The sequence below is a fragment of the Gorilla gorilla genome, chromosome 7 (genome assembly GCF_029281585.2).
Source record: "Gorilla gorilla gorilla isolate KB3781 chromosome 7, NHGRI_mGorGor1-v2.1_pri, whole genome shotgun sequence".
NCBI classification, from domain to species: Eukaryota; Metazoa; Chordata; class Mammalia; order Primates; family Hominidae; genus Gorilla; species Gorilla gorilla.
The window spans coordinates 26499217-26512360 of NC_073231.2; the positions used below are offsets into that span (position 1 = coordinate 26499217).

A 13144-nucleotide genomic window follows, 5' to 3' on the forward strand; every position below is an offset into this window, starting at 1 on the left:
TGTATGTAAGTAACAATGAAAATAGAGTAAGATCTATAGTCTAGTTAATGATATTATAGCAATGGCAGTTTTGTACATGAGACTCTATGTCCACATTTTGCAACTTTCTATGATTTGATGAGTATTTCAAAGTACGAAATTTTAAACAATTAATTTTAATTAATTTAGGGACAGGGCCTTACTTTGTCACCCAGGATGGAGTGCAGTGATGCTATCATAGCTCACTGTAGCCTCAAACTCCTGGGTTCAAGCCATCTTCCCACCTCCCTCAGTCTCTGGAGTATCTGGGACTACAAGGTACGCCACTACACCTGGCTAATTTTTTAAGTTTTTTAGAGATGGGGTCTCGCCATGTTGCCCAGGCTGATCTCAATATCCTGGGCTCAAGCAATCCTCCCACCTTAGCCTCTCGAATAGCTGGGACTACAACTGTGAGCCATCATGCCTGGTAGGCCTATATTCTCTATTTCCTGCAGTTCAGGCCGTCTTAAGCTTTTTCCTTTTTTTTCCCCCGCCAAGGAAATAAGGTATCACTATGTTGCCCAGGCTGGTCTCCAACTTCTGGGTCCAAGCAGTCCTCCTGCCTCTGCCTCTTAAAATGCTGGGATTACAAGTGTAAGCCACTGCATCTGGCTAACAGTCCCATCTTTTAACACAACTGGAGCCTTCTGGTGCTATATAGCTGTGATTAGATTCCTCAATTACTTGATCCCCTATCCCTTTCATACTGTTCTGGATATACACTGTGATCCAAAAGTCTTTTATCTCTTTCCAAAGGCATGCCATTTATCAGCAGAATAAAGAACACTTCCAGGATGAGTGTACTAAGCTTCTGGTTGGCAATATTGTTATCACCCGATACAACAATCGTACCTATCGTATTGATGATGTGGATTGGAATAAGACTCCAAAGGATAGCTTCACGATGTCTGATGGGAAAGAGATCACATTCTTGGAATACTACAGGTAGCAAGAAGAGACTGGGTTTGGGCCTCAGGGTGGGGGTTGGATGTAGTCCACGTTCTCCAGCAGATATTGAGTTCTGCAATAGCATACCACTTGACACTTTCAAAATAATTGAATTGGTAATGTGTCTAAGACTGAATGAGCTTATTTGTGGGATTTGACTTGAGTATGCTACCATTATATCTTCAATTATTTTAGTAATTTGGAAGTTACTATATAAATTAATCTCAGGGCTTTGAATTGTTTTTCTGATTTTATTAGAAGTCTGGAGAGATTAAATTCAAGTCATTAATCATTTGACTGTCATTTCATGTTTCTATTGCCTGAGCCCTTTAGCCTGATGTTTTTAACAAAGTCTTTCTTGAACTTTTAGCCTTACTTCTCCTATATTTAATTGCAACATAATTTGAGCCTGCTTTTTCCGGTTATAAATATATTATGATCGGTTTGCAGTGGCTCCTTGACAAGAGTATTATGCAAATTATATACCTCAGTCCTGGTTAAGAGACTCAGACTATGGTGCTCTAAGAGTATTGATGCTGCTTCTGAAATTTTTTCCTGCCTCTACTCTGCTCTAGCAAAAATTATGGGATCACAGTTAAGGAAGAGGACCAGCCATTGCTGATTCACAGGCCCAGTGAGAGACAGAATAATCATGGGATGGTGAGTAGGGCTGTCAGGCTTACAATTCCAGCTTAAGTTCTTCATCCTGTCAGCTGCTTTTAGCCGTCCTCATGGCTTTGTGGGAGCTGTGGAGTAGCAATCGTAGTGTGGTTGCGGAAAGCTGTGCAAGTGTTTGTCTCATCCAGTCAGAGGCACCACTCACACTGGTAAGATCTGCTTTAGAAGTCCCCACGAGGCGGAACTAAATATCCACGTAAGCTATTAGGTTAAAGAGTTAAGGAGAATTTCCAGTGAAGGAAGATTAAAACTCTGAATCCATGAGGAAAGGTATAGATATTCATTCATTCATTCATTTATTTATTTATTTATTTATTTATTTATTCAACGGAGTCTGGCTCTGTCACCCAGGCTGTAGTGCAGCGACGCAATCTCAGCTCACTGCAAGCTCCGCCTCCCGGATTCACGTCATTCTCCTGCCTCAGCCTCCTGAGTAGCTGGGACTACAGGAGCCCGCCACCACCCCCGGCTAATTTTTTGTATTTTTAATAGAGACGGGGTTTCACCGTGTTAGCCAGGATAGTCTCGATCTCCTGACCTCGTGATTTGCCCGCCTCGGCCTCCTAAAGTGCTGGGATTACAGGCATGAGCCACTGTGCCTGGCCTAGACATTTACTTTAACAGGGCCAGAGGCTTAAGGAAGGTACCTTGTTACCTGACTCCTCTGTCTTAAATGTGAAGATTGAAGACCAGTAGGATACAGTGAGACTGAGGCACACTGCTTAGCAATAGGAGGCATTGTCTTAACCATTGTCTTGAGGCCCAAGAGGGACAGATTTTTTTTTTCTAGTTTTTACTCTCCTTTGACAGTTTCAGTATTTTTCCTTTGACCTAATACAACAGGCTGTATGTACAGTCACTGAGGGAGAAAGGATAAAATACTTCTAGCATTTCACTGCTCTCTCCTCCAGGATTTTATACTCCTTAGCGTGCAAGGTATATCACTGCAGGAGCAGCCCTGGCCATGACATGTCCTGTATGGTCAGGAACATGAGCCTCTTGTACTGCCTTATTTTCCCTCTTCGTTCTCTCTTCAAAGCTGCTAAAAGGGGAAATCCTGCTGCTGCCTGAGCTTTCTTTTATGACCGGAATCCCAGAGAAGATGAAGAAGGACTTCAGAGCCATGAAGGTTGGAGTCCTGTGTTTTCAGCCGGAAATGCCCACTTTGTGAGGCAGCCTTTTGCTTAACAGTTTGAGTTAGAACCGAGCCACGTTCCAACTCTGATGTTGGCTTGCATTGTAACCTGGGCCTGTCCATTCTTCCAGCCTCCAGTTTTCTCCTCTGTAAAACATGATCCATGTCCCTTCCCACACACGATGTGAAAAAGCATATCAGAACTTCCTTTTGAAGGTCGTTAGAACAGTAGAGGGACTGGATTATAAAATAAGAAGAAACAAACAACTCTGTCTTCATCCTCACCAGTCAGGTGGATAATTGTAAACTGGTCATATGACCATGGGTGAGGTTCTTTGAGAGCACTGAGTTATTGTAACATTTCTAAAGCCTTCAGTTTATTTGAAGGCATGGAGAAGATAATGAGGCAAAAAGCAAATAAGTCAGGAGATGAGGATGGTTTATCTTGTGGGGCCCTGAGTGTCCTGGGGGTGTTGGGCTCAGCTCCTGTGGGCAGGGCTGAGTAGCACAGATGGGTACAGCACCTAGCACCTAGGTGGCGTGAGTCCAGACCCCAGAGCCGGCCCGCCACACTCTGTCTGGGGCTGTCCACGCTTGAACTCCTCTCTGCTGCCTCACTTTCCAGTCCATGTCTGTCTTAGACCCATATGCCACATACAGTTTTTAGTAACATCATAAAGAGCTTGAAGTGAAGCTCCAAATTCCTGTGAGAGATTTTTTTCATGTTTACCTTCCAGTTCTACTTTCACCTACCTTGTAGGTCAAGGCCTTTTCTATACAACTCCCAGTTGCCTGATGACTTTATGATCACAGAGCTGTATCTACCCCTGTAGACTTACTGACCCTCATGACTACCTCAGAGGGAATAACAGCTGTGCAATTCATTCATCTCAAAAGAATAAAGAAAGAACTCACTTATGTGATTCAGAATCTTCCTGCATACCTGTTAGATTTTACTCAACAATATTTAGCAAGTACCTATAAATGAGTCAAACACCATGACAAGTTCTGGGCAAAAAAGTGACTTATGGTAACATCAAATGACTAGTATGCTATGGCATATAGTGTTAAACTGAATATGGTTTTCTATTTTGTTTGGCTGGATGCCTCACACATGGCATTTTTTACACATTTTTTCCCAAATTGTATTTCTTTTTCAATATTTGTTTTATTATACAGATGGGGTCTAGCTATGTTGCCCAGGCTGGTCTCAAATTCCTGGGCTCAAGTGATCTGCCTGTCTTGGCCTCCCAAAGTGCTGGGATTACAGGCGTGAGCCACTGTGCCAGGCCCCACATTTTAAGTAGGTGTAATCAAGCCCCTTTGTTCCTGTTTCATAGGCTCTTATAGGAATTTTAAAGTCAGAATATGCTTTGAGAAAGAAATAAGATCCATACATCATGAAAGAGAGAGTCGATGACATTTGAAATTCTTTTATTATTAAATTTTTTTTTTTTTTTTTTTGGAGATAGTATCTTGCTCTCTTGCCCAGGCTGGAGGGCAGTGGCAGAGTCATGGCTCACTGCAGCCTCAATCCCTTGGGCTCAAGTGATCCTCCTGCCTCAGCCTCCTGAGTAGCTAGGAGTACAGGGCACGCACCACCATACCTGGCTAATTTTTAAAAGTTTTTTATAGAGACAGAGTCTTGCCCATGTTGCCCATGTTGGTCTTGAACACCTGGGCTCAAGCGATCCACCCGCCTCATCCTTCCAATCAATTTTTAACCTTATATCACATTCACCTTCCTAAGAGATACATTTAATAAGTACTTGAAGATGTTTGAAATTTTCTGCTGATTTCAATGGGAAAGAGAAACATTTTAGACCTACTGGGGTTTATTTAACTTCATATTGGTGAAGTTATCTTTATAAGTTAATCTTTATTTTAATTCTGTTTAGGATTTGGCTCAGCAAATCAATCTGAGCCCCAAGCAACACCATAGTGCTTTGGAATGCTTGCTGCAAAGAATTGCAAAGAACGAGGCAGCCACCAATGAACTGATGCGTTGGGGGCTCCGTCTGCAAAAGGATGTACATAAGGTAAACCAGAAAACGTGATGGTGTATGCGCATGTACAGAGACACGTGTGCAATATTTATGTGACTTTCGTTTTGTTGTCAGTATATTTTGAATGTTTGTCCATGTCATTTAATATTTTTCTAAGGTTTTTTTTTTTTTTTTTTTGACAGAGTCTTATTGGGATTACAGGTGTGAACCTCTGTGCCTGGTCATATTTTTCTAAGTATTTCTAATGGCTGCCTGATACTTTTTATTAACGGTTTTCTATCCTTTTACATTCAAATTGAATTTAGTATTTTTCTATTATAAATAATGATGCAGGGCAGGCGTGGTGGCTCACGCCTGTAATCCCAGCACTTTGGGAGGCTGAGGCAGGTGGATCACCTTAGGTCAGGAGTTCGAGAAGAGCCTGGCCAGCATGGTAAAACCCCATCTTTACTAAAAATACAAAAATTAGCTGAGTGTCGAGGCACGAGCCTGTAATACCAGCTACTCAGGAGGCTGAGGTAGGAGAATCACTTGAACCCGGGAGGTGGAGGTTGCAGTGAGCCAAGATGGGGCCACTGCACTCTAGCCTGGGAGACAGAGGGAGAATCCATCTCAAAAAAAATTAACTAATTTAAAAAAATAACGATGCAGTGTACATCCTTATAACTGAATCTTTGTGTGTGTTATTTATTTTTTTGAGATGGATTCCAAGTGATTCTCCTGTCTCAGCCTCCCGAATAGTTGGAATTACAGGCGCACACCACCATGCCTGGCTAATTTTTGTATTTTTAGTAGAGACGGAGTTTCACCATGTTGCCATGGCTGGTCTCTCGAGCTCTTGACCTCAAGTGATCCGCCGACCTCAGCCTCCCAAAGTGTTAGGATTACAGGTGTGAGTCACCACGCTAGCCCTTGTTTATTTTCTTTTTTCTGTTTTTTTAAGACGGGGTTTCATTCTTGTTGGCCAGGCTGGAGTGTAATGGCGCAATCTCGGCTCACTGCAACCTCCACCTCCCAGGTTCAAGCGATTCTCCTGCCTCAGCTTCCCAAGTAGCTGGGATTACAAGCACGTGCCACCACATCCGGCTAATTTTTGTATTTTTAGTAGAGACAGGGTTTCACCATCTTGGCCAGGCTGGTCTTGAACTCCTGACCTCATGATCCACCCGCCTTGGCCTCCCAAAGTGCTGGGACTACAGGTGTTAGCCACCACACCCAGCCCCCTTGGATATTAAGTCCAATTTATGAAGGTAAAATAATTTAGGGACATTTATGTTTTTAATACTTATATTTTATTTATTTATTTTAAAAAGTTTTTTTGAGACAGAGTCTTGCCCTGTCACCCAGGCTGGAGTGCAGTGGTGTGATCTCAGCTCACTGCAACCTCCTCCCGGATTCAAGTAAATCTCCTGCCTCTGCCTCCCAAGTAGCTGGGGACTACAGGCATGCACCACCACACCCAGCTAATTTTTGTATTTTTAGTAGAGACAGGGTTTCACCATGTTGGCCAGGCTGGTGTCAAACTCCTGACCTCAAGTGATCTGCCCTCCTCGGCCTCCCAAAGTGCTGGGATTACAGGCGTGAGCCACGGTGCCCGGCCCCTTTAAAATGTTTTTTAAAGATTGTTTTCCTTTATTCAGTCGTTCTAAATAGACAATGTTTTCAAATCCCTTTCTTGGGATATCATGTGGAAGCTTCAGTAATGAAAGATTAGTACCTATAATAATTTTACCTATATAAATGTAGGTTTTTATTGACAGGGACTTTCACTGCTAGAAGCTTTATTATTCTGCTAGTCCCAAAAGTTCTAACAGGGACAAGTGTCTATGGTGGAGCTGAGCAGGCCTTATAGAGCAGTAGCAGTGTTTTTCTAAATAGTGTTTGAAAAGGCTCATGTCATAGATGGTTTATTTTCTGTTTAGATTGAAGGACGTGTTCTGCCAATGGAAAGAATTAACTTAAAAAATACTTCGTTTATCACATCTCAGGAACTAAACTGGGTTAAGGAAGTAACCAGAGACCCTTCCATCTTGACTGTAAGTGATTTTTGAAGTGATAAAGAGAGGACCAGTATTCCCCAAAGTGTGGGAATTAGGAAGCAGGAATGATCTAGAGTCTTCTTTTTTGAGGGAAAGTACCAATTGAATCCCCATTCTGAATTACCTACTAACCAGGGATCCTTCAAACAGAGCAGTTGATGAGTTGTTAGAGGTAAGCCCTTTGCCTGACCATAGACTTAGGGAAAGGAAATAAATTGCTGTGGTAATTCACATAGTGCCAACCTGTTACCCACTCTCCCTTCTTTCTTTCTCTTTTCCCCCTCTTTTTCCCCAGGAGTATCTAGAGGGTATTTGTATCCGTGAAAGAAGTTAGATTAAAACAGTACCTCACCTAGGGAACTAATAATACACTAGCTATTTGTATCAAAGTACAAAATGGCGTATAATTACTTCTCAGTGTTTTTGACCAACATGAACTTCATGGCCAGATATATAAAAACAGATATATAAAATGCATGTTTTTAAATGTTTTATTGAAATATAAACGAAAAGCACACTTATAAACGTGTAACTTGCTGAGTTTTTTTTTAATTAAATAGACCTGTGTAATCCACACCAAGGGTTAAGATGCAGAACTTTACCAGCACTCCAGAAGCCCCCTCCATTCTCCCAGTTCCTGCCTATCCCTTACCCCTCACACACCCAGTATAACCACTGTCCTGACTTTTCACAGCACAGATTGATTTTACCAATTTCTGTACTTTACATATACATGGAATCATAGATTATATATTCTTCTGTGTCTGGCTTCTTTTCTTAAATTTATGTTGGTGAGTTTCATCCTGTTGTTAGGCATGGTTGTTGCTCTTCCATTCTCATTACTGTATAACATTCCATTTTGAGACTATGCCACAGTTTTCTTATCATGTACGTTCATGTTAATACAGGAGTTAGATAAGACAGGATTCAAGCAATGAGAGTGAAAAGTAATTTATTCTCTAGAATGAAATCTTAAGTATGAGTTTGGGATATTTAAATTGTGAGAAATACTAAAAGCTCGTGGTTGTTCCTAGATCCCCATGCATTTCTGGGCACTTTTTTACCCAAAGAGAGCAATGGACCAGGCTCGAGAACTGGTCAACATGTTGGAGAAGATAGCCGGCCCCATTGGCATGCGTATGAGCCCACCGGCCTGGGTTGAGCTAAAGGATGACCGAATAGAGACCTATGTCAGAACCATTCAATCCACGTTAGGAGCTGAGGTAAAAATGTAATTCAAATAAATTTATAGGATGTCCATTTTAAATTACTTAAATACTTAATTTTAATGTATCATGGTTATCAGTCTGCTGTTGATGATGCCCTAGAACTTGTCTTACCCATGCGCACATGAAATACTGATTGAAAAGTGTTCTTTATGCCCTTTGGTTAATTTTGCTTCTCTCACTCTGTGTTGGCACCCTCACTTACTCTAGTCTTCTTTTTCTTACATAACTGGCTGAGAGAATAGCTGACTTAACTGTGGTTCATTATCTATAGAACATGTTGTGCTCAGAAAGCAGCAGCTTGGGTTAGGTGCCGTCTTGCACGATTCACTACTGAGCTGCCTCAGTCCGGCCTGGTTCAAGATTAAAATTACTCTGGTGATGAACTTGGCAGATGGCCCATTGATTGGGTCCTGATGACTGATCAGGAACACTAGAGCTGGCCAGGTCATAGCACTCACAACTTAGTTATTCAGGCTTTTCAGTTCTTATCTGTTTGTAAATAAAATAGAACAAGAGGAATAGGGAGAGAAAAAAGCAAGGGGAAGGCTTTTGGAAGTAATTAGCCCTTGAATTGAACTTTCTGGTAAATTGTTCTGGTGAGTTCAATCCTAGAATTCAATCATCTTGGCATCATAGAGTTCTTTTTTTAATTTTTTTTTTAAGAGATTGGGTCAGCTGGGCGCACAGTGGCTCGCGCCTGGAATTCCAGCACGTTGGGATGCTGAGGTGGGCGGGTTGCTTGAGCCCAGGAGTTTGAGACCAGCCTCGGCAACATGGCAAAACCCTGTCTCTACAAAAAATCTAAAAATTAGCTGGGTGTGGTGGCATGCACCTGTAGTACCAGCTACTCAGGAGGCTGAGGTGGGAGAATCACCTGAGCCTGGGGAGGTTGAGGCTGCAGTGAGCTATGATCATGCCACTTTACTCCAACCTGAGCAACAGAGTGAGACCTTTTCTCCAAAAAAAAAAAAAAAAAAAAAGATAGGATTTTACTCTGTCACCCATGTGGAGTACACTGGTGCGATCTTAGCTCATTGTTGCCTCAAACTCCTGGGCTCAAGCAATCCTCCCGCCTCAGCCTTCCAAGTAGCTGGAACTACAGGCGTGGGCCATCACACCTGGCTAATTAAAAAAAAAAAAATTATAGAGACAGGGTTTCATTATGTTGCCCAGGCTGGTCTCGAGCTTCCGGCCCCAAGTGATCCTGCTGCCTCAACCTCCCAAAGCAGCGAGATTACAGGCGTGAGTCACCATGCCCAGCAGCATTCTGTTTTTGATCCGGCACTCTTGGTGTACCATTCACAACAGCACACTTGTGTTCTTTCTTTGGTGTGTTTCTCTCTCTCTTTTTTTAGACACAAGGTCTTGGCTCTGTTGCTCAGGCTAAAGTACAGTGGCATGATCATAGCTGACTGTAACCTGAAACTTGAGGGCTCAAGGGATCCTCCTGCCTCAGCCTTCTGAGTAGCTGTAACTGTACACGTGCACCACCACTCCTGGCTAATTTTTAAATTTTTTGTAGAGATGGGGTCTCCTTCTGTTGCCCAGGCTGATCTCAAACTCCCAGCCTCAATCAGTCCTCCCACCTCCACCTCCCAAAGTGCTGGGATTACAGGTGTGAGCCACTGCACCCAGCCTGTGCATTCTCTATAATTCCATCCTGATCTACCATGCCTGTCATACTCTACCATGGCCTCCCTCAGACCTGATCATAGATAAGTTCTGCTCTGCTTTCAAAAGAATAACCCAGCCCAGTACATCAGCTCCCCCATTTCACAACTTGTGTTCCCTTTTTGAGAGGGTACAACTGACAGGTTTCATGTGGCATGGATGTGAATTTCATTCATATCGCTTACCAACTTATCTCATAGCGGCCTTGCTCTGTCTGTTCATCTTTAAGGCATTCCATTATCATCTCTGTGAGGAATCACAAACTCGTATGTCTCCAGGAGCCTGATAAGGAGTATAAATGAGTGAAGTGGGCCAGGAGGGGAGTGAAATGAACTAAAGAGGGTAACTCCTGTGACTGGAGATATAAACCCAGGATTGCCAAAATGATTCTTAATGTGCTTGTTTGTTGATAAAGGCCAAAAACCTGGAATTGCATATGTGTGTATCTTCCTATGTTTAAATGTTAATTTAAACAAACATAAACACTTTTAAGTCATTGTAGGGCCTGAAAAAAGGCACCTGTTTGCTGTGTCCAGTCCATAGGCTCCCAGTGTGCAGCTCTGTTCTCATGCCTTTGGAAATGCTTGGTGTCGTTGCTGAATGTGTCCTCTGAACGGTCTTAACATTATACCAATCTTGATTTGGAGCAGGGTACCACTGATTTACCATTTGTAGCAGTTTCTGGCTTAAAGGGTTGGCAACCTTCTTTCACTTGAGTGCTGCTTTTCTTTATTCAGGCTTTGAAAGGTCCTCTTTTTTCAATATTGGATTCCTTCAGCAGTGAGGAATAGACGATACTGACGTGCTGTGCTGCTGACAATATCATTCTGTCTCTTCACCAGAGTTAGGAGTGGCTGCTCATGGATTTGGCAATAGCTTCATTCCAGTTTGCATTTAGTTCTGAATGCTTTCTTGTAGTATTGCATTCCCTGCTTCCTTGGTTAAAGTTCTGTGGTATGAGTGTAATAAGTTGTTTAGTAAACCAAAGAGAGTAGTAAAAAACATTATACTGAATTGGAAGCAGCAAGTAATGTAAACCTTGCATGCATTCAAACCTGGTCCTTTTCCAGCCATCTGAGTCTTCTAATAGATAAATCTTTTGGTACTCAGGGCCAGCTCTAGGTAATTAATAGTAACATATTACCTATCTATACAGAACAGCCCTGAGCCAAAGAATGTTAATTCAGCTCCAAGGACCTTGTTCTGGTTGGAATGTCCACCCTCTTTATTTCAGTTCCCTGTCTTCCTTAAAGGTCTTATGGCTTTGCATACTCAGAATACTGCCAACTAGAGTCCTGTAAAAAGTCCCCAGAGAATTCCACAGCCTGACTTGTATATACCTTATCTCCTCAAGGGGAAGATACAGATGGTTGTTTGCATCATCATGGGCCCACGTGATGATCTCTATGGGGCCATCAAGAAGCTGTGCTGTGTGCAGTCCCCAGTGCCCTCCCAGGTGAGTGGGTGTTGGGGCAGGAGGCACAGATGGCACCTCTCGCCTCCCCTGAGGCTTGAGAAGAGGGATATATGTGTTCACAAAGACTAAAGTAGCTGTTAGAAGCCAGTATGTGCAGAGCCTTCTGGTGAAAGGTTCTCCTGATCAGAGCAACCTGGCAAAGAGTAGATTGCTCTTCATAAGCTGCCCTCATGCTTCCAAATGAACAATTTCGCTTGTTCCGAGGTTGAGTCACCAGGTGGTTTCATGTGACTGAGTTCTGAGAGTGAATATAGGCTTCATTCTGAAAGGGGAAAGCTATTTTTCCTATGGGAGTTAAAAAAGCATTCCACTCTGCATGAGATCCTTTTGAAAGTTTTCATTTGTTGGTTTTATTTTGTTTTGGGTTTGTGGTGTGTGTGTGTGTGTGTGTGTGTGTGTTGTATTTTGCCCATGTGCATGCATGCCTAGAAACCCTAGAATTAGAATTATTAATGCGAAATGTGTTGTCTTCTAACTTGAGTTTCTTAAACAAATGTAATGTTTACTTTAGAGTTCAGATTTTCTGAGAGGTTGATAGTGACCTGCTTCTCCTGACACCTTTTGGTCCCTTCATTATAGGTTGTCAATGTTCGAACCATTGGTCAGCCCACCAGGCTTCGGAGTGTGGCCCAGAAGATTTTACTTCAGATTAACTGTAAATTGGGTGGTGAGCTCTGGGGAGTGGATATTCCTCTGGTGAGTGATGCCGAGATGGTTCAGTTTGCCTCTCCAGAGAATCCTCCAAGCTGTTTTCCTGTTTTTCCTTATTCGTTATGCTTCCTCTTCTCAACACTTACTCAGTAGTCTAAATGGCTCCCTGCCTCTTCAGCCCATTATCTAAGAATGGGTTTTATGTTTGTTTGTTTTTTGTTTTTTGTGTTTTTGAGACGGATTCTTGTTCTTGTCGCCGAGGTTGGAGTGCAATGGCATGATCTTGGCTCACTGCCACCTCCGCCTCCCAGGTTCAAGCAATTCTCCTGCCTCAGCCTCCTGAGTAGCTGGGATTACAGGTGCCCACCACCATACCCAGCTAATTTTTGTATTTTTAGTACAGATGGGATTTCACCATGTTGGCCAGGCTGGTCTCAAACTCCTGACCTGGTGATCTGCCCACCTCAGCCTTCCAAAATGCTGGGATTACAGGTGTGAGCCACCATGCCCAGCCTGGTTTTTATGTTTTTAAATGGCGGAAAAAATAAAACTAAGATGATTATTCCATGACACATGAAAATTATATGAAGTGAGTTTTCAGTGTCTTTAAATAAAATTTCACTGGAATACAGCCATACTCCTTTTCGTACTGTCCATGACTGCTTTTGTGTTAATCAGATAGAATTAAATAAAGGTCAAGTATGCTTTTTCTGAAATACTTGGGACCAGAAGCATTTTGGATTTTAGATTTCTGGGGGTTTGGGTTCATTTGCTTGCATCCCAAATTCAAAAATCTGCAATCTGAAACACTCCAAAATCTGAAACTCTTTGAGTGTCATGTCGGTGCTCAAAAGCTTTTCAGATTTGGGAATGCTCAACCTGTGTTTTCTACAGAAATCATAAGGCTCACAAAGCCTAAGTTATTTACCCTTTAGTCCTTTGCTGATCCCTGATCTAGATCTTAACTGTGCTTATTGTGTTTAAAAAATGTCAAGTTGATTGTCTTTTTTTTTTCTTTCCCAGAACTTACTTTCACGTATAAACAGTAAGGGGAGGTTGCTTTGGGATTCAGACAGTAATTAAAAATGGAGGAATGCATTGCTCAGGTCTGGGGTTTGGTTTTTGTTTTTGTTTTCTAAACTAGAAACAGTTAATGGTGATCGGGATGGATGTTTACCATGACCCCAGTAGAGGCATGCGCTCCGTGGTTGGCTTCGTGGCAAGCATCAATCTGTAAGTACTGCTCACAGTGCCATCTTGTTTGATTATTTCATTTTAGTGCCTAATCT

The 13144-nt window shown here is 42.4% G+C and overlaps 1 protein-coding gene across 6 annotated transcripts in view; it reads left to right on the forward strand.

Annotated features, from left to right (window-relative positions):
- The window catches only part of PIWIL2 (piwi like RNA-mediated gene silencing 2), a 79759-nt gene that overhangs the window by 28016 nt on the left and 38599 nt on the right, over positions 1–13144 (forward strand). For 5 of the 6 annotated variants that reach the window (XM_031014138.3, XM_031014139.3, XM_055348907.2 and 2 more), the window contains exons 11-19: positions 778–966; positions 1545–1629; positions 2687–2776; positions 4681–4821; positions 6711–6824; positions 7862–8050; positions 11082–11183; positions 11784–11900; positions 13000–13088. In XM_031014138.3, coding sequence (XP_030869998.2) covers positions 778–966; positions 1545–1629; positions 2687–2776; positions 4681–4821; positions 6711–6824; positions 7862–8050; positions 11082–11183; positions 11784–11900; positions 13000–13088 — 1116 coding nt within the window. The remainder of the gene's footprint in view (positions 1–777; positions 967–1544; positions 1630–2686; positions 2777–4680; positions 4822–6710; positions 6825–7861; positions 8051–11081; positions 11184–11783; positions 11901–12999; positions 13089–13144) is intronic. The other variant, XM_055348905.2, reaches the window with a different exon arrangement.